Below are 21,615 nucleotides of genomic sequence, written 5' to 3'. Positions count from 1 at the left end.
TACCAAATACATATCACTGCTTCTTTTTTTATAATCCCCCAATTCTATCAATTTTTGCTCATCTTACTGTTTCTTTCTTCTTTTAATCTATTTATATACTTGTCTTAAATTGAACATACCTTTTTGTCTGATTTCTTCGTAGCATTCTAAATGGACAACCTAAACAAATGGGGCTGAAGGAATTACTGCAGGTGAGTACTTACTGGCCCTAGAATACTACTGTGTTCATTTCACCTCTTGAATTGTTATTTTGAATAAAAAGTACTTATTTCTTGCCTCATAGCATAGCATAAAATTGGTTTGCTTGTTAACACCTTATTGATATTCTTTAATGAATTCATGTCTCTATGAAGTACAAAGCCTTACATTCATGTACACATTCAGCAATGTGTTAGACTAGTACTTTTGACTCGTATACACATGGCTTATACAGATTTCTTATTTAAATAAAAAGAAATTCATTGTTACTAGACTATTATCAAATCCTTAAACAATCTTTAAAATTTTAAAGCTTACTTGCTTTTTTGTTTATTTTTTTTATTAATGTGCAATTTTGATCGCCTAATATATTTTTGATCTAATTTAATCTCTTGGTTTTTTAAATTATTATATTCATGTCCTTTTGTCAATTTCTGTCTACATAACTCTCAGTCATTAGTTTCTGCACAAATACTTTCTATCTAGGGTTTTTGATACTATTACGTATTAACATTAAATGTTATACATATTTTTATATATTATTATATTTTTATTTTGATTTATTAATTAGTGATCTTAAAACACTGGTAAATATCGTGGAGAAAGTGAATGGCAGAATGTGCAAGAATGTGTCAGCTGCATTATAGAATATAACTACTAAAAATTCCAATTGAAAATCATAAGAATTTTTTTTCTTAAACTTTAGAATAATTTTTAGTTCATTTTACTCAGAATCAATCCAACCCATTATTGATCAGGTTGGTTTGGTTTGAATTTGATAGAAAAATTGTATAAATCCAACCTAACCCAAACGGGTTGGTAACGGGTTTGATGGAACCCTACCTAATAATGCCTTTTCTTCTTCTGGCTTGAGCCAGTGTAATGCTTTTAGCATCTTTTAAAGAAGTGTGCTACTTTTTCTTTTCTCTTGGCTTAATACTCTACCTTTCAGGCATTCTTAGACTTCAGATGCTCTGTTGTTGAGAGGCGTGCAAGGTTTAAGTTATCACAAGCACAAGAGAGAAGACATATTGTTGAGGTATGTCACATATACAGTAAGATCTATCTGTGTATGCTTCCTTTGTCCTATGCATAGAGTGTACAGCTCAGACATATTCCAGCGGTAGAGGGGTTATATTCATAAATTTATCTGTGTTTGTTTCTGGGAGTTTAGTTACTATGAAAGTGATAGCTTAAAAACCACCAAAATTGTATTTTCCCATGTTCATGCATATTTTGTTTCTTATGTTCTTAGTTTATGTTGATATGTAGTTAATAACAGGTTTCAGCTCCTTGGACTTTAGCATACATTTCAAATATATCACAATGTACTGGGAGCATCTAAGTTTGACTTTCATGAAACATTGTTGCATTGCATACCTTACATTCTTAAAAGTATTTACATGTTACCATCTGTCATCTGTGTTATATGATTATATCTGAACTTGTTAACTTTTTTTGTTACGTTCATTATTCCATTGTTTGCACATGTGCAAATCAACTATTATAAAACTGTGAACCCAACCTTGGTTCAGGTTTTGCTCAAGGACTTGTGGGCTAAATGATTAAATTTTAATTGCAATTAGGAGAGAACATGAGAAAGATGGGAAAGTTAGTTTCAGAGAGAGGAAGAAAATAGATCTGATACATTTAGGAATGCGTAACAGAGTACAATGTTATTTTCAGTATTTCAGTTTATAGATTGTGACCAGAGAAAATTTCCTTGTCTGGGTGCATTGCCGTTACCTGCCTGTATTTCCTTCAAATTCTCACTAATAATACAATCTCCCTTGTTAGTTAGGGATTGAATGTTATCAAACTTGGCTGGAGATCGTTTTCTTTTTTGCAATGGTTGTTAAAGATATGGGCTTTTCCTTTCACTGGATTTGGAATAAAGGAGCAAGTGAAAATTGGGTTAATTCAGCAACACTGCTTGCTATGTTGATTGGAGATATAGTGACACTTGCTACTTTTAGCTTGGAATGTGTTTATGTTTTCATGTTATTAGCTTGGTGAATGGTGACATCACTGTTCATTTGGCTTGTCCATAATTCTTTGCTAATGGTGTTTTTAATAATATTTGTCGTGAATTGGTCAAAGGTTAGAGTGCTGTTATATTTATTTGTTTTTGTTGGGCATTTGTTCTTTACATTCTTTTGTTTTCTTCATTTCTGTCTGAGAATGTCTTGTTGTAGATTCTCATGAAGTCTTTCTTGTCCTCTTTGCTAAAATATTTGAATTTTCTTTTATTAGTTTAGAAACAGAGTCTATGTATAGTGTGCCGATTACTGGGGTCATTATTTAGTATAGAGATAACTAGTTTCGTTATCCTTTCCTAGGTTCATTATTTATGTTCTGTTTTTAGAGTGCATAGATTCACTATAAATAAACTTTGCAATTCAGTGCTTTTCACGGAATGGTTCAGGTAAGCTAAATCCTTTTACAATAAGAAAAGAAAAATAAATGATTTGGAAAATTTTATGCATGAGGATTGTATGAGATTATGAGACTAATTATTGAAGTTTAGTTTTTCTTAAAGAGTTGTTTGGATGTAAGTTTATGTTATGTACAAACTTAGGGTATTCTTATTGGGTTTGATAATCTGGATGGAGTGATTCGCATAATACGTGAAGCTTCAAGTAACTCGGCTGCAGCAGCTGGTTTACGTAATGGTAAACTTCTTATTTTAAGTATATTTATTGGTTTATTGATTTTTCTTGATTGTAAATTTCTCCCCTATTAACTTTGTTTTAAGACATTATATGAAGATGAGGCTGCTTTCATATAGACTGATAGTTGGAAACTTTTCATTTTGAATAACTATCTTCTGAATAGTACTACTTGTTATGGAAATGAAATCTATGTAATCATTGGTTGAAATTCTTTATCTTTTAGCTATTTAATGTGGATAAGTAATATTGCTTTGCAGCATTCAGTCTCTCTGAGAAACAAGCTGAAGCTCTTCTGGACATTAGCCTAAGAAGACTGTCCCTTCGTGAGGTGCATTATAATGATGCCTATAACTAGACTAGAATAATTGATTTTTTTCTTTATCAAGATTTCTATGAATAATTAAATATATATTTGATAAGAGCATAAGCATAATTATAAGCTTTTTGTGGTGCAGAGTGGAAACTTTGTGGCTGAAAGTAAATCTTTGATGGAACAAATTTCCAAGTTAGAGGAACTGTTGTCCAGCAGGAAAAATATACTGGAGGTATAGTTTCACTTTCAATCTGTTCTCTTGTTCATAATTTATCTTTCTTGAAATCTCTATTGCTTAGATAACAAGGGGTTGAGTTAGTACCTAAGTTTATTTTTCTCCGTGATACCGGTATTACCTATTTGCTGGTATGGCAATGCGTGAAGTTGTATATTTCCCTTAAATTCTTAATGCTGTTCCTATCTGTATATAAAAAATTCACTGTTAAATCTCAAGCACTGAAGGGAATGGGGGAGAAAAAAGAATTGGCAAAGATATATTGTGCACAAGTAGAGATAGTATTTGGATAGGGGGAAACCACAAGTGCATGGTCATTGTCAAGTATTACCTCTGGTCCTATATATAAGAAACAAAAGGTAACATTTTCTTGGTCTTAATTATAAGAAACACGATTACTTAATTGTTAAATTTTCTTTTCACCCCTAATGATTACTCTCTTTTCCCATGAAAGTGGGTGCATTTATGGAGCCATCAACAAAACAAAACATACTCATTGATTGAAAAATAATCATATCTTAAATCATTTAATGTCATGGGTAGTCATGGAATAAAATTAAAGTTTATGACAAGCTAACTAATCTAATTATTTTTACTGGTCTTGATGAATTATGTAATTGCTACTTATATATAGGACCGGAGGTAGTAATAAATATCGAATCCACAAGGATTGTGTTTTTGGCTTTGCAATTGTCACAATTAAAAATAGAAACTAAATAATTTGGAAAAATATTGAAATTTGATTTGTCGAATATTTGATTTAAAAAGGTAAATATTAAATAAAGATAAAGATAAATGACAAAAATATATTTTGGATAAGATTTAGATTTGTGAAATTCTAGGATCAGGGTTTCGCATCAAGACACTTGTTCAATTAATCCAACAATTCAATATTCTTCCTAATTCTCTTATAATGGTGAATTAATCTAAGGTAATTTCCGCTCTCTTTCAAGAAACGGAGATATGCCTAATTAAATTAACCCCTAATATTGTGGTGCTATGTTCAATTAAGCCCTTTACACTTGTTACTAGTTTGTTTTATCATGAATTCTACTGGCATAAATTAAAACCTAAGCCCTTCTACTATGGTTCCAACACGTTTAGTTCACCTCTCAATTCATCCATAAGCGTCTAAAATCATGCAAACGGTGATCAAGTGTTTAATATGTATAAATTACAATAAGAGAAGAATTAAAAGACAAAAAAGTAAAGAAAACCTTGAATAAATTAAGTTAACATTGAACAATTGTCATGGACTATGTCCTAATCCCAGAACAAGAAGAAATACTCACACATGATCATGAGCAATCCCAAAGGAAACATAAAAAGAAGAAAAAAGAGTACAAATCGGAGAAGAGAAAAGCCAAGAAAATCCAAAGCTCTCCAAAGCCGTCAATTCTTAAAGTCGGAATCCTTCTACAGTGTTTCTCAGCTATTTAAAGTCAGAACCCAGAATTGCTCTCTTTTCCTTCCAAAAAGGTTTCGGATGGCCAAGTCTGATCGTAAAAGTCCAATATCGACCAGAAAAACTCCATTTAGCACCAAAGTCATTATGGCTTCTGTACACATGAAAACAACCAAGACACACATGTTTGACAAAAAGGATAAAATGCAATGAAATGAATAGAAACAAAGGCCTAAGCAACTAATAATGCAAAGAATCCAATTGGGAAAAACCCAAGTTTCACATTGGCTACAGATAAGACCAATATAGAGTATATAAGTGGGGGGAAACCCGCACCCTATGAGCTAGCTTTTGGGATTTAGGTCCAAAACTTACATTCTAAGAAATTCTAACTAAAATGCTTCCTAATTAAAGACTAAATGCAACACATCATATTCCAATTAACAAGTGGGAAAATATGTGTTGGAAAGCAGCATTGGTTGTGGTCCCCCCCTAACTTGCTTTAATTGTGGCCTCTTTGGCCTACCTTAATTGCAACCTCTAAGGGATGTACTAAGTTAATGAATCTAGACTAGTATTCTGACATTCAACATCAAGCTGAAGGCTGAAGCTTTCTAAGCTCTAATCTTGCTATGAAGATGTACTCAAAGAACAGAACTTGAAAATATATGGGTGCAATTAACCATGTAGTTGGAGAGAGAACTCAGCAAAATGGGGAATTAAAAACACTGTATGGGAGACAATGATACACTGCCAAACAACTATTACATGGCAGGAATTATGCACAACCAGTTAATTAGAAACAGATATATATATATATATATATATATATATATATATATATATATATATATATATATATATATACAGAGAGAGAGAGAGAGAGAGAGAGTAAAACTTTGTGGATCTGAAAATCTAATTTCATTCCCACTGAGATTCTATTACAATCTAACTTTTATACTAGATTTAGAAAACTTGCAGAGCAAACTTCTAATAGTTAGCTGCCAGCTGTCACTTGACAGCTGGATTACTAACTTCCACACTCTAAATCGAGTACAGCACTCACATACAGATGAGCTGTAGAAGCATGGAACAAGAGAAGGAAGAGAATCAGAGGCTTTAATTGGTTACCATCACCTTGAAACAAGTTAAATTGGCTTGATGTTATGCTTGCAGCTGAAAAAGAACACAACAAGCTACTCATGCACATAGCTGAACAGTCAAAATTCTGCACCAAACAGTCTATATAAAGCCATGCAGCAGCCAAACAGTGGAGGCTAGCCGGCCAAACAACAGCAGGAGCAGAAAACCCGTGTAGGCATAAGCTGATACATATCAAACGGTTAAGGTAGAGAATTTTAGAGTACATTTCTGTCTTGAAAATTAGAAAAATGTACAAATGTGCAGAGTTTCTGAATAACAGAAATAAGAGAGCCTAACTGGACAGTTATAACTGTCACTGAGACAGTTCTGACTGTCTTACAAACAGCTACCTGAATAACAGTTGATACTTAATATGTAGCTGTCAGAGAGTGAAATCTAACAAACTAACACAAGCTGAACCGAAAATAGTATTCTTTCCCAAAAAACAAGAACTAAGCAGTTGTCTACTAGGAAGGTACGGACCAAACATGTGCAAGCATATCCCATGTAGGGCCTGCATGCAAACAGACCTAGGTGCAGTGACACAAAGGATAGTGACATGATATGGTTGGATCAGGAGCAACCTGATCTGTGGTAGTTAACAGAGAATGGCCAAAATCATACTGTTATGCAGTTGTAATATCTGGAAAAACCACCTGAATGGGGTTGCAAGGAATGTTGTTGTGTTGTTGATGGTGGTTTTCCACCCTATAGCTATTGGGCAACATCTGGATGCAATGTTGATGTCACTTTCCTGAAAAACTGGTTGGGAATTGTTGATAAAGAATTACAGCTGCTAAATAATATTTTGGAGACAAAAAGTGGCAAGATTTTCATCAGAAAATGGAGTAGACAGGCTGTGTCTTGACTGGGATGGTTGAGAATCTACCTGATCTCTAGAAATCTGCCTGGCCAAGTGCTACATGACTGGGCATGAATCTTATGATCCTTGAAGAGAGGATGATGGCGATTGTGGCATAAAAATGGCAACATGAAAGGCTGTGCCATGTACTGCCATGAGCAGCTGGAAGCGTGTCTCTTGCTCTACCTGAAAATCTGGCTGCCTATGGATTGGTGCATGACGCAAGTTTCTTTGTTGTGCCGGGAAATTGTCTAGAAGCAGTGAGGAATGAGGCAGGGTTTGGGTGGCTAATTGAAATGAAAATCATGGTCATCCCATTTACCAGAAAAAGAAATCACTGTAGGCAGTGGGTCTACATACAAGTACAGTGATTTGTACAAGTTTCTTCACTACTATATATATATATATATATATATATATATATATATATATATATATATATATATATATACTGGATTTGGTTATTGCTATTCAATGAATGTTGTCACTGTTTACATTGTTTTTTAACTTTTTGGACACTAATTGTGTGGTGAAATACATGCGCTAATGGCAAGACTGTTAACTTTGCTAAAAATGTGATAAATTAATTTACAGCAACCTGGAAGGGCATGTTTTTTTTTTTTTGGGTTTGACTATAATTCGTTATAGCTAAAGATTACAGGAGATCTAATGAAACCATAATCTTTCTCATTTTAGACCAGTTTTTCTATGACTTAGGGGCTATTATTGTTGCTATTTTTCTCTTGTGGGGATGACCTGTTTGACCTCTTTCTCATATTTTAGCTTATAGAACAAGAAGCAATTGAACTGAAGAGTAAGTTTTCCAATCCAAGACGTTCAATGTTGGAGGACACAGATAATGGTCAACTTGAGGACATTGATGTTATTCCAAATGAAGAGATGATATTGGTATGTGGCACTTTTCTTTTATCTATAGGTATTTTACGGATTCTTGTGTTAATGAGATTGTCTTTTACTTTCAGGCACTTAGTGAAAAAGGTTATATGAAACGGATGAAGCCAAGCACTTTTAACCTACAAAATCGTGGAACAATTGGAAAATCTGTAGGAAAATTAAAAGTGAACGATTCAATGTCTGATTTTCTCGTTTGTCATGCACACGATCATGTCCTATATTTCAGGTTCTTTTTTATTGTATTAAATTAATGAAATAATTTCTGCCTATTGAATGTTTTAGACTATGAGGTTTAATGCAGAACAGAGACGATGAAGACTCATTAATAAAACTCATTTTACTTTTTATTATTTACTTTCAAGAGATCTGTATCTCTAGAAACCATAGTTGTCAATACTGACATAGTGGAGAGGAGCGGCCGACCCCAAAAGTGGGATAGCGGATAGCCGGATGACCGCTATTCTAATGTTTTTTATATATGTTAAATAATTAATAATATATATATATATATATATATATATATATATTCAAAAACAGAAAAATAACTCAAAACATAGTTACTTAAACAAAAGTTACAAAACATAAAGTAGAAAGTCAAGCAAATAAAGGGCTTAAAGCCTTAATCCCTCTAAGAAAGCCTAAAGTAACTATAATAATAGACAAGTAGACGTTAAAATTCAAATAGACAAATGCAAGTTTTTTAATACTAAATTACTAATCAGAATCGGAATCTTCATCCTCTTCAAGATCCAAGTAATTATCTTCTTGAAATCAATCACTGCCACTAGCATTAGAATTGTACTCTTCTCCCCCCTCATCTCCATTCTCTTCTTCCACTTCCACCACTTTTTTTCCTTTTTCATTTGTAGGTGCAGGTGCAGCGACGGCCTTGTTTATCTGTGTTTGACTCCTTGTGTTTTTTAAAGGTTCACCAGCCCTAGTTGCCTCAGCAACATCTAACCAATTCAAATCATCATCATCAAAAACCAAATCATTACCAGCTTCTTCTCCTTCCAATTCTCCCAATAACCACTCATTGCTATCATCAATATCATTTAAAGCAATAGAATCAATCACATCATGACACTCAAAGTGATCTAGAAGAGCTTGGTTATACTTAACATAAACCAAGTCTTGAAACTTTTGGTGCTCAAGCCTACTTCTCTTCTTTGAGTGAATCTATAATAATTTAAAAAACATGAATGTTAGTTACTTAGTTTCAATTTCAGCTTCTAATGTTTCATAATCAAATTAAAAATGTTCACTTTCATATAATACTTAATAGATTAAGTGATTAACTTACATGCTCAAAGGTACTCCAATTACGCTCGCATCCCGATGAGCTACAAGTCAAACTTAGAACTTTAATGACAATGGTTTGCAAGTGTGGTGTTTTCCTTCCATACAATTTCCACCACTCGGTTGTAAAATGCAATTCATATGTATTAGCATTTACACTGATTATTAATTAATTATTCAAATTTATAAGTGAACTTTCCCACTTATCAGGAGATATTACCAAACCTCTCTCCAGTCCTTTTATACACTAGCAATTGTTTGTGAACTTCAACTACAAAATTATCATCTTCGCTAAGCCTATCAATACATTTGTAGAGGCCATCCACCACTTCATTATCATTGTCAATGTTTGGATTGGTGTAAAAGAACTTCAAATTTAGATAATAACTCGCAATTCAAAGAGCTTTCAATAACAATGAAGGAAAGTATAAGGATATCCTTGCAATCATTGATAAAAGATGGGATTGCCAACTTCACCACCCTTTGCATGCAGCGAGTTATTATCTAAATCCGAAGTTCTTTTACACAAATCCAAACATTGACAATGATAATGAAGTGGTGGATGGCCTCTACAAATGTATTGATAGGCTTAGTGAAGATGATAATTTTGTAGTTGAAGTTCACAAACAATTGCTAGTGTATAAAAGGACTGGAGAGAGGTTTGGTATGACTGTAGCAATGAAAGCAAGGACTGAAATATCTCCTAATAAGTGGGAAAGTTCACTTATAAATTTGAATGATTAATTAATAATCTGTGTAAATGCTAATGCATATTGATTGCATTTTACAGCTGAGTGGTGGAAATTGTATGGAGTGAAAACACCACACTTGCAAACCATTGTCATTAAAGTTCTAAGTTTGACTTGTAGCTCATCGGGATGCGAGCGTAATTGGAGTACCTTTGAGCATGTAAGTTAATCACTTAATCTATTAAGTATTATATGAAAGTGAACATTTTTAATTTGATTATGAAACATTAGAAGCTGAAATTGAAACTAAGTAACTAACATTCATGTTTTTTTAATTATTATAGATTCACTCAAAGAAGAGAAGTAGGCTTGAGCACCAAAAGCTTCAAGACTTGTTTATGTTAAGTATAACCAAGCTCTTCTAGATCACTTTGAGTGTCATGATGTGATTGATCCTATTGCTTTAAATGATACTGATGATAGCAATGAGTGGTTATTGGGAGAATTGGAAGGACAAGAAGCTGGTAATGATTTGGTTTTTGATGATGATGATTTGAATTGGTTAGATGTTGCTGAGGCAACTTGGGGCTGGTGAACCTTTAAAAAACACAAGGAGTCAAACACAGATAAACAAGACAGCAGCCGCACTTACACCTACAAATGAAAAAGGAAAAAAAGTGGTGGAAGTGAAAGAAGAGAATGAAGATGAGGGGGAAGAAGAGTACAATTCTAATGCTAGTGACAGTGATGGATTTCAAGAAGATAATGACTTGGATCTTGAAGAGGATGAAGATTCCGATTCTGATTAGTAATTTAGTATTAAGAAACTTGCATTTGTCTATTTGAATTTTAATGTCTACTTGTCTATTATTATAGTTACTTTAGGCTTTAGCTTAGAGGGATTAAGGCTTTAAGCCCTTTATTTGCTTGACTTTCTACTTTATGTTTTGTAACTTTTGTTTAAGTAACTATGTTTTGAGTTATTTTTCTGTTTTTGAACTTATATATATATATACATATTATTAATTATTTAACATATATAAAAAAACATTAGAATAGCGGTCATCCCATTATCCCACTTTTGGGGTCGGCCTGCTCCGCTCCGCTATGCCAGTGTTGACAACTAAGGTTTAAAAAATGTTGACTTTATTTTTCATCATGATGTATGTAGAACCTGTACTTAGTTTTGTTTTGGATTTCACCTTTATATATAAAGGATATTGAGCTTGTAAGTAGGCTTAGTGTATGGCTTGGCTAGCTTATTATGCACTACTATTCTAGTAAATGACATTATGGGGGCTTCATTCAGAATCACTGTTTTTGATTCTTTTCTATAAAGTTTTTGAAATTGTTGCATTTCAGCTGATGGCTTGTGAAATTTTTCAGTGATAAGGGAACAGTTTACTCAGCTCGTGCCTACAAAATTCCTGAATGTAGCCGCACTGCTGCTGGCACACCACTTGTTCAGGTATTTATTTGTCCTTTCTCTTTCCTACATGCACTTGCCAGAAAAATGAGCATTGCATTTGCCTATAGCCATGCAACTGAAAGTTTGGACAGAAAGTATGATGATAAAAATAATTAAAAAGACCAAATATTCTTCACTCTTATATACATGTGTCAAATCTAACAATTAACTGGTATGTATATTTTGAAACATGTATTCGAATGTGAACATTAACATAAAGTATTTAAATGAAGTACATAATACAAACTTTTTTTATCTTACAAATTTTTGAGATTAATGTATCTTGTGAGAGCTTTCTACATTTATAAAATGATTCCACTAACTATTTGACCGCGTAGTATGTTATTGATCCTTACATATATCGGTATACATGTCTTTTTATTTTATCAGCGAAAATATGAATTATATATTATATATATACTGTAGATAAAACTGTATTGCACCAGTGGTGCTGATATACACAGCCCTTAGGCATCACCCCTCACGAAATCCAGAGAATCTTACCAATTACATTTGAGATGTATAGTAGAAAGATTCTGTGGATTTATCACTGAGTGATAACCCCCACAACAAAAAATTCCCCCTGTTGCTTTTCTACCCCACTCATCCCCTTACAAAATTCATCCTAATATTACTACTCCATACTTGGAATGGGACATTAAAACCCTTTTCCAATGCATTCAGCCACGACCAGATGAAGAACATTGGATCATCCAATACTGTTTCCCCTCGGAATTCCTGGTTGTTAAAAATGTACTTGTTCCTATGACGCCAAATACACCATGTTACAGCAGCCCACAACACCATCTGCCTCTGCCCATCAATTCTGCCGCTTTCACAGTACCAATGCTGCAGAAAATGTTCCCTTGGCACCACCTGAACCCCTGAAGAAAACCCAATCCACGAGTAACACTCCAGCCAAATCTCCCTAACCCTTTCACAGCTAAAAAATAAGTGATCTACTGATTCCTCAACCCTCAGACATAACGGACATATATAGTTTAGATCCCCCACAGTTATTTGTCTCAGATTTAGATTTCTTCCGGTTGGAAGTTTATCCCTCACCAGCCTCCACACGAAATGGCCTACCTTATTTGGGACTTTAACTTTCCACACCCTTTTAAATATCTCCTCTTCTGATTATCCAACTACCGCCTCATACAACCATGCATAAGCCCCTCTAACAGTGTATATATTTTCGCTCCCGGCCACCCACATCCACCTATCCTGTTCACTTGGCCGAATACTATAATTATTCAATTCAGCCAAAAAATCTGACACTAAATTCACCTCCCAATCTGAAAGTTTCTTCTCCAAACAAAAGCCCATTGCCAAGAAGATCCCCCCATAAAGCCCATCTGCGCCACTTTGCAGTTTTGTTGTTCAGACAAGACAAAAAGGCGCAGGAACTTTTCAGCTAGCGATTCCTGTCCCCCCGACCATTTATCAGTCCAGAAATTCACCCTACTCCCACATCCAATTTTTAGTTTCATGCCTTTACTGAACCACTCCCCAACCGCCGAGACGCCACATGACTTCTTTAAATCCCTCCACCATAGTGATTCTTGCCGGTTGACCCTCTCCACATCTAATGCTCTCCATCCCCCATACTTAGAAACCAGAATTCTATTCCAAAGAGAATAATCCTCCTGAAGCATCCTCCATTTCCACTTCCCTAGCAGTGCCATATTAAACAATTCCAAATTCCTAACTCCCAAGCCTGCATGGGATTTTGGTAGGCATACCGTTTCCCACTTAGCACATGCAGTCTTGATCTCATCCACCCCCCGGCCTCATAGAAACCTCCGTTGCAACCTTACCAATATCTCAAGGACCTTCTTTGAAATCTTAAAGAAGGAAAATATAGAAGATCGGAACAGAGTTGAGCACTGATTTTATCAAGCACACCCTTCCACCAAATGACAAATGTCTTTGTCTCCATTTAGAAAGCTTCCTTTGAAATTTTGCCACAATCGGTTCCCAAGTTTCCTCTCTTCTTTGATTAGCCCCTATTGGTAAACCCAAATAAACAAATGGAACTCAAGGAGCCTGCAACTAAGGATTGTGGCAGAATTCTGAACCCATGCCTCTGAAACTCCAAATGCCCCAAACATGTCTAATTGACACACATGAACACATAGAATGATAGAGGAATGCAATAAATGATTCAGAGGGAAATTTGACAATTAAATTTAATGAACCTATGTATGGAGAGAACTGGAGAGAGAAATTGGGATTTGAATAAAATAAAGGGAAACCTGGTGCTAGAAGCTCAAGCAACAGCGGGCTCTGGGGAAGGCTTGGACCTGTTATGAGTCTGTTGTAGGCAACCTTACCTTGCATTTGCAAGAGGCTAATTCCACAACTTTGACACATACAAATATGTTTGGTATGAGAGGAACTGAAAATGGAAGAGGGGATGAAGGAAAGATTGTTAAATCATGTTTTTGCCTTCCTTTGGTTGCTTAAAAAGTAAGGAGGAAAGATTAAAAAGTAATAGAGTGTAGCTAGTATGACTAGCTTAATGCAATTTAGCTTATGGGACCTACCAATTTAGCAATCTCTAAAAAATTAGAAGAAAGGGAGAGATAAAGATGTTCCTAACTCCTTAAACACTGAATATACAAAATACCCTTACTTTTCTGTATTTTTTTTAAATAAAGGATATTTATGGTATTTTATATACATAACCTTTTTTCTTTCATCTTCTTTCCTAACAAAAAAGTAACAATTTATAAATCATATCATTTTCCATTCCATTTTTTTCATCGGTTTCCTTTTCATTCTTTTTTCTTTCTTCCCCAAACCAAACATACTAGTAACCTCCTAGTCCCACAACAGAAACTCTAATCAATGCATGAAGACTTCCCTTGAAAAATAGGGTTTGTATATTTTTTAAAATATTAATTTTATATATACAAATTGCACCTTGCATTTTTAAATTTTAACATTAGAACAAGGACCAAAAATGAGTTGCTTAAATTAACAAATTTTCTTTTGGATTCATCTGAGCCAGATCTTATCTTTATCTGATGGTGAAAGAATAACATCTATTATTCCTGTGAGTGAGTTTGCTGAGGATCAGTTTTTGCTGATGCTTACAATGCAAGGCTATATCAAGAGAGTATCCTTGAATTTGTTTTCATCAATCAGGTCGATCGGAATCATTGCTATTCAATTGGTTTGTTCTCATCTGAATCCCTCTGTCTACATTTCTACTTCTCCATCGTATTGTCCTGTTAGATTACTGTTTAACATCTTATCCTATGAATGTCATTCATGCATACTGTTTAACTTTAAAGGTTCCTGGTGATGAGCTGAAATGGGTCCGTCTTTGCTCAAATGATGACTTTGTGGCCATGGCTTCTCACAATGGAATGGTCATGCTAAGCCAATGCAGCAAGGCAAGTTTCTGGTTGTGTTATTTCCATTTCTTTAGTTAAAGTTTAAATTTCAAATTCTGTAAACATTTATATATGTTAATTAAATAATATCTGTGAAGAAATTCATTGAAAACAAAAAAGCATTGAATTTTACTGCTATCATGCGATATCTTTTGAATAACTTGGTGCTGTAAACAGTTTCATATTTTCAGCTCTTCAAAATAATTTTATTTTGCCTTTCTATGATTTAGGTGTTAGAGAGACTTGGAGTTAATTTGTTTGAATTTCTTTCTATGTAATTTGTCTGAATTTTCTTGAGACGTTAACTCTCAACCTAATGGATTTATATTATAATTATAATGATTGTACAATTGAATCTGTATAATTCAGGGATTATCTGAAGTATTTACTGGCTATTTTGCTTATTGAAAAATGTACAGGAAACCAAATCCTTATGAATAAGGAAATATGGGAATTAGGAAGAATGTCAAATTAAATTTTGGAAAATATTTGTACTTCTTTGCTGAAACTTTTGGTTTAATCTCAGATTCGCACACTAAGTAGAAATACGCGGGGGGCACCTGCAATGAGACTCAAAAAAGGGGATAAGATGGCGAGTGTGGACATTATACCAGCAGCGATGTGGAACAACTTGGAAACCACATCAAAATTTCCTGGGATCAAGTAATGATGATGAGATCCTGCATGCTGTTATTCATTAACAGCTGTCAGAATTGTCTCAATTCCTTTATTTTTCCCACATGTCTGCTTCAAGTATAATCTGATTGAGAACATTGTCCTAGCAGCCTAGAACTGTGTCATTGTGTAGGAATCACGTTCATACCTGCTTATAATTAGCATGTTTCTTTGATGGAAACATTTTATGTTTCAGTAATATTGGTTTTTTTTTTAATGCCTTGAACTTACGTTGTGAATTTGCCCTGAACAACCGTATTATATTTTTAATTTTACTATCTACAACCCTCAAATTTGGATATCTACAACCCTCAAATTTGGAAGGTTTAAACATTTTTTAAATTATAATATTTTTTTTTTTAGTTTTGAAATGGTGTTATGGGTTTTCAGATTTCTTTACATATTTTTTTTTGGCTTTTATGATATTTTTATCTTTTAATTGTGTAAAGGTGAATTAAATATATTGTATCTACTTTTATTCTGTCTTTAAATTGGTCTTGTGAAGTCAATATGTGACCAATTTATCAGATATGTCCTTAATATATTTATTTACTATATGCCCACAGTGCAAAGAGCCAAAATGGGCCATGGTTATTGTTCGTATCTGAGAATGGTTATGGAAAGAGAGTTCCTTTGAGCAGTTTCCGGATATCATCTTTGAATCGAGTTGGTTTGATAGGATATAAGGTATTTTTATATCTTAGAAACATCCCTGTCTTGGCAATAATAAAAGTTCCTTTTCAATTAAACCTTTTGTGTTATCCTGTCCTGTGTATTCAGTTTTCTGCTGAGGATCGCTTGGCTGCTGTTTTTGTGGTAGGATTCTCATCAGCAGGTATTTTTCTTAATGTCACGCTTAGTTCAACAGTGATTCTTTCAGTTGCAATTATGATAATTACTAGTACTAATTTTGCTGCTGATATTATTATGATATAAAATTGCCCTAGTATTGATGTCATTGTAAAATCATCATCTTTAACAGAGGATGGTGAAAGTGATGAACAAGTGGTTCTCGTAAGCCAAAGTGGCACTGTCAACAGAATTAAGGTTCGGGATATTTCAATACAATCCCGATTTGCAAGGTAAAATTGAATTGTTTCCTTTTATAGCATATTTGCAACTTATTTGATTTATGAATCATTATGGCAATAAGCCTATAACCTGTGTGTTAGAATAGTACAATAACCTGAAATTAACCTTCTAAGGGACATTTTAATCAGCATTTTAAATACCCAATACCGCGAGTCCTTGTTTGTTTGTATTGTAGGACTCTATCACCAATTGTCCTTGTTGATTTAGTCTGTGCCAACTGCCATGGGGCCCCAACCCAACTTCATACATTGTTATGGATGAAGGACAAGTTGTCCCTCCTTGCCTAGTTGAAGATAACCCCTCTTAGCTTCATATAGTTTTCGGTGACATGAGGCAAACCTCAACTGTTGATGACCTTTTTCGGATAAACTGTTTGGCATCTTTCCAATGAACTATAGGTGACCTTCAAACCACAAGTGACTTTTCTAGTGAACTTAATGCAAACTGTCAGTAATCTTTTCCAGTGACCTTCAAAATGTCATTGTACTTTCCACCTAGATAGTCCTCCAATTGCCACTGTTATGTGATCTCAGAAATTTTAAGCTTTCAATTTTTAGCTGCCACTATGTTCTCAGCTGTATCTATTTTTAGTGTTTGAACTTGTTTGTTCTGTGTTCTTGTTCTTGCATTGTTATTGAATTCCTGGATTCTGTTTGACAAATGTTTCTATTTAATGTATCTGTTGTCACAAGTCAGCTTATTTAGCAATCTTTTTTACCTCTATAAACCGGATGCTATATTTATTGGACTTATTCTAGATGCTACGCCGTGAAACCAATGACTTGCTGATAAATTTATTGTCTTTATGTTGACAACATCTCTGGACACGATATAGCTGGACCTCTATTGCACAAGAGACTGCCCTTAATTTGATTCCTTTTAGTGGGTTTTTTTTCTTTAATGACATTTGTTTGGTGATTCTATGTCAGGGGAGTTATTTTGATGCGACTTGATCATTCCGGAAAGATTCAGTCTGCTTCATTGATCTCAGCAACAGATTGTGAGCCTGAGGAAGTTCTTGCCATTGCTCAAGGATAGTAAAAGAAAACCTTGAAGAGGTTACTTGGCCAAATGCCGGAATATCTGAGTTGTAGTTTACCCCTTGATGAAATGCTGCTGCTGCTTGATCCTTGAATCTGTGCTTTTGGACATGGTTTCTATTGAAATCGTCCTATTTTTGTCCTGCTCCCTTTATATTTTGTATTTTGGGAAAAGGGGGGTACCTTTGAAAAGGTGGTCGGGATGCCTGTAATTTTTTTTGTCTTGTAAATTGTGACTGAAGAGTGAAAAACACACGCGAGACGATAGTTACTGGTGAAAATTTTTAATCAACTCTACTTTTCAATGCTTGAGAATCTTCTCTTCATATCACATTTGCAAGTTTATGTTAACTTTCTTTAACAGTCTAGAATAAAAGTATGTATAGTTTAAAGGATATTATAGTGGTCAAGAATAAAGGGTGTAAAGGCTTCCCACTTTAATTTTCCTGTCGGCTCTTCCAGAATAATTAAAAAAAAACTTTAATTTTCCTGTGCATCCTATTTGGTATGTTTGGTTCATGATAAATTAGCAAATCAGCGAATTTCATTGTGTTCGTAATAAATTTTCTTTGCATTGAGTTCATAATAACTTTCCTCAAATGTTTATTTTAATTTTTGTACTGTTTGAACTGATTTTGGATTTTTTGCATCATTATTTATATTAATTTTTATAAAAAATATTTATATAAAAAATTGTATAACCATATTCTTGTATATCATTTCAAGTTTGCGCATAAATAAAAGTTACATAAAAAATTGTATAACCAATATTACTGAAACATAAAAAATATCATTTTAAGTTTATTAACTAATTGAAGTATTCAACGCTTAATTTTATCAAATATTGTCATAATAAATAAATTATTTTTTTTTACTATTAGTTAAAATTTATCTTTTTTGGCTTTTAATTCTATTATATTCTATTTTTAGAAAAAAAAAATACATAGAATTTCTTTTAATATATGCCTGAATAAAAGTATTATACCGCTAGACACCAAAGTTAATTATTAAATTAAAAAAATATTTTTAAAATAGGTTTAATTGTATTTTTTATCATAATTTTTTAATTTTTGGTGAATTTTACTCCAAATAAGTTAATTTCCGTGTATTTTATTCTCAACTTTTGATAAAGTTGTAAATTTTATTCTAACCATTTATTCATTAGTAAATACAAAAATTGAAAATAAAATTTGTTAAAAAATATTATATTAGAAGTAAAAAGTATAATTATGTTAGAAGTAAAACTAACGATGATAACATCTTTGTTAAAAATTTAAAAGATAGCATAAAGAATATAATTAAACTTTTAAATAATACAAAATGTAAACCCTCAGATTTAATTTAGAATGAGGAAAAGTCACTGAATCCAAATCCGTAAATTAGAGTAGTTCTGCAAACAAAGCCTAATTTTACCTGAAGTTTTTATATTAATATATTAATCAATTAATTGATTAAGGAATTATATTATGGATGCGACCGAGACTAACGTGAACGTCCAACCCCATGCTTACACAATTACAAACCCTTGCTGACGCCGCACTTCTCAAGCTCCTGTGTGTATGTTCAACGAGGCTGCTCTTTGTTGCACTAAAGATGAGTTTTATTTTGTGCTGATCTTGCTCTTCTTTTTTTTTTTTTACAATGACAACAGTGAGAATGATCACGTATTTTGGGTGTCTAGAATTATCATAATCTGCATGTTAATCTTTTTAGATAAATTTTGCAAATATTGTTAGGGTATTAGAAAAAGAAAATTTCTTGACAAGTTTGTAACCATGCTGGTTTCCATTGTAGCAAGGCAACCTAGTCTACATAATTTATTATTGTGCTTTCAAGCTGTGGAATAGCATTTGAGAGTGTAGGAGATACCTTCCATTGCTAATAGGATTAATGAAGTAACAAGGGGCCTAACTCAATTGGTTAAACATGGTGTGAGTGTTGTAAACTTCCCAGTACCGTGTTCAATTCATAGGATAGAAAAATAGGATGAATGGAGTGGTAGCTGGTTAGAGTAGAGTTTTTCCTTATTGCCTCAATATTAGTGGAAAACAAAAAAAAAGTGTTGGACATTTTGCTAGGAAAATGTCTGATACAGCAGCCATGGTTTGCTAAATATGAAAACGATTTATTGTAGTGATCCTGCCTAATGTAATTTTTTGGAAGAGTAGAATGTTCATAATCTGTATTTGTTGATGTTTTTTTTTACTGAACCTCAATTGAGATTTGAGCCACATTGTGTGGATTTGAAAGAAATAGGTAGGATATGTTGAGACCTTTAACAGTTGGTTTATAATGCAGGCTCTGTCTGAATCAAAATTTCTAGGTACCATCTTCTCATTTTTGTCTAAGGAACTTGTGAAAGGGTAGCCTGTTGGTGCTTTTGTAGTTCTCTTCCCTATTGCCACACAAGTATCGAGAATTTGACCAATATAGGTATTTTTTTAAAACTAAATATCACTTTGGAGTGGTTTTCAAACAATTTATCAGACCGAGTGATTCCTGTCATGTAGAAAATTGATGGTGTCAGTCAACTCAGCTCCAGCTGGTGGCACCACTCCGAAGAATTTCATATGTGTGAATGACTTGGTGATACCATTCTAGGTGACTTCACCCAGTCAAACACGTTTCACCCAAAGTTGTATTTAGTTTAAAAATACCTCTATAGTCTATTCTCCACAGAATATGAGATCTCCCGCCATATTTATCCTTGACAATGCTTCTCTGAAAAAGGGTCTTGTTAAGAAGGTATTTTACAGGCTAATAATCATGTTGTGAAACTTCTACTTTGGTATAGGTTGTCAGCTCTTATTTCTTATGTTCTCTAAATTATGATGGAAATACCAAAATATGTTTAGCTTAGTGTGTGTTATTTATTTAGTTTTGGCTTTCTTATTTATGGTTTAGAAATGGAAAATTCTAAACTCAGATGAGGACGCATAGTTTCTAATGAAGCAAAAGAAGAATCTAAATGATTATCGGCCAGACATAATTCACGAGGTTGGTATCATCTCCTGAAATTACCTTTGCTATATCACAAGTTTTCAACTGTAGTGAACAGAGCAGATCAAGTAGATGATACATATACCAACAACCATCGACACAAGTGATAGTGACTTGTATCCTTTAACCAAGTAGTTCAGGATTCGAATCCTGGTTAACCTTTGAGTATAGAATAAATCGTTTTGGGAGGAAAACACCCACCTTGTGTGTGCTTGAGGTCCTCGATGAAGATTTGTCACTGCTTTCGGCAGGATAACTTTGTACCAATACCAAATAATTAATGTTTTTTCTATTGCATTGTACATATTTGCATAAATATCGTTTAGAATTAGAATTAACTGTTTGACTTCTTCAGGCTCTCCGTTGCATTCTAGATAGCCCTCTTAATAAAGCTGGCATGGTAGGGGCAATATACGTTAAAATGGATCAACGAGGAGTGTTTGAAGTCAAACCACATGTTCGTATACCAAGAACGTGTAATCGATTCTGTGGTGTCATAAGTAAACTTTCTTATCATTTTCTTCTTCCTTTTTTTCTTTTCTATTTCCAACTATTGTTTGTAGTTTGAGTAATATCTTCATGCATATTGAAACTTATGCTGTACTATAGTAGAATTGCTTCAAAAAACTGTGGTGTCATAAGTTCTTCTTCGTGTTGTTGAGGAACCTATAACACGCCATTTGCCTGTCAACTCTCACATAGTAGGTGAGTTATAATGTTTGAATCACTTCAGACTTTTTGTATTTTTATTTTATCTTATCTTGCTGTGGTTTTTGAAGTATGTATGGCATGATGCAGGTCTCTCTTATACTTCAGAAAAGTTGGTTGACATAGAGGAATATGTCTCAGTTTGGAGCAATGATTTGAGTCCTGTTTTTGTGGTATGTTTTAATTTGTCAACATGACACATGATGTGATATGTTGGTTTCAAACATCCTGATAGCTTCTTTTATGTGTTTTCAGGTAGGCACAATGGTGAATGGGAAAGTAAAAGGGGACTATATGCATGATTATATTTCAAGTTTAAGTTCTGAAAAATGTGTTTTTATTTTTTTTATCGTAGAATATTAGAAATCAATTCCTTGATGGTATTTTGATTATGCTACTTGGAATATAAATGAGAGAGAGAGAGAGAGGGAATTTAGGGATTGCCCTTCAAGGTTTATCCCAGCGTGTCCATGACCAAAGCCGAATACATTTACATA

At 33.7% G+C, this 21,615-nt stretch overlaps 1 protein-coding gene and 1 long non-coding RNA gene across 4 annotated transcripts in view; both read left to right on the top strand.

The window, feature by feature from the left end:
• LOC114367978 (DNA gyrase subunit A, chloroplastic/mitochondrial) overlaps window positions 1-17,805 on the top strand; it is a 32,450-nt gene extending 14,645 nt beyond the window's left edge. Inside the window, exons 13-27 of the mRNA XM_028325284.1 lie at window positions 143-191; window positions 1,151-1,237; window positions 2,777-2,870; window positions 3,128-3,198; window positions 3,326-3,415; window positions 7,612-7,737; window positions 7,812-7,969; window positions 11,118-11,199; window positions 14,216-14,380; window positions 14,502-14,603; window positions 15,130-15,266; window positions 15,845-15,965; window positions 16,059-16,113; window positions 16,261-16,360; window positions 17,300-17,805. Of these exons, the coding sequence (XP_028181085.1) occupies window positions 143-191; window positions 1,151-1,237; window positions 2,777-2,870; window positions 3,128-3,198; window positions 3,326-3,415; window positions 7,612-7,737; window positions 7,812-7,969; window positions 11,118-11,199; window positions 14,216-14,380; window positions 14,502-14,603; window positions 15,130-15,266; window positions 15,845-15,965; window positions 16,059-16,113; window positions 16,261-16,360; window positions 17,300-17,408 (1,546 nt within the window). The 3' untranslated portion in view covers window positions 17,409-17,805. The remainder of the gene's footprint in view (window positions 1-142; window positions 192-1,150; window positions 1,238-2,776; window positions 2,871-3,127; window positions 3,199-3,325; window positions 3,416-7,611; window positions 7,738-7,811; window positions 7,970-11,117; window positions 11,200-14,215; window positions 14,381-14,501; window positions 14,604-15,129; window positions 15,267-15,844; window positions 15,966-16,058; window positions 16,114-16,260; window positions 16,361-17,299) is intronic.
• Window positions 17,806-18,938: 1,133 nt separating this feature from the next.
• On the top strand, window positions 18,939-21,615 carry LOC114367606. 3 transcript variants are annotated; one of them, XR_003657250.1, is made up of 6 exons: window positions 18,939-19,843; window positions 19,921-20,155; window positions 20,315-20,407; window positions 20,766-21,115; window positions 21,209-21,291; window positions 21,374-21,615. It is a non-coding gene; the product is annotated as an uncharacterized LOC114367606 (long non-coding RNA). The 3 variants fall into 3 exon arrangements; XR_003657249.1 differs by having other exon boundaries at window positions 18,939-20,155; window positions 20,766-20,910; window positions 21,020-21,115; XR_003657248.1 differs by having other exon boundaries at window positions 18,939-20,155.

The sequence above is a fragment of the Glycine soja genome, chromosome 9 (assembly GCF_004193775.1).
Source record: "Glycine soja cultivar W05 chromosome 9, ASM419377v2, whole genome shotgun sequence".
NCBI lineage: Eukaryota > Viridiplantae > Streptophyta > Magnoliopsida > Fabales > Fabaceae > Glycine > Glycine soja.
This window is presented reverse-complemented; position numbering and strand designations above follow the sequence as displayed.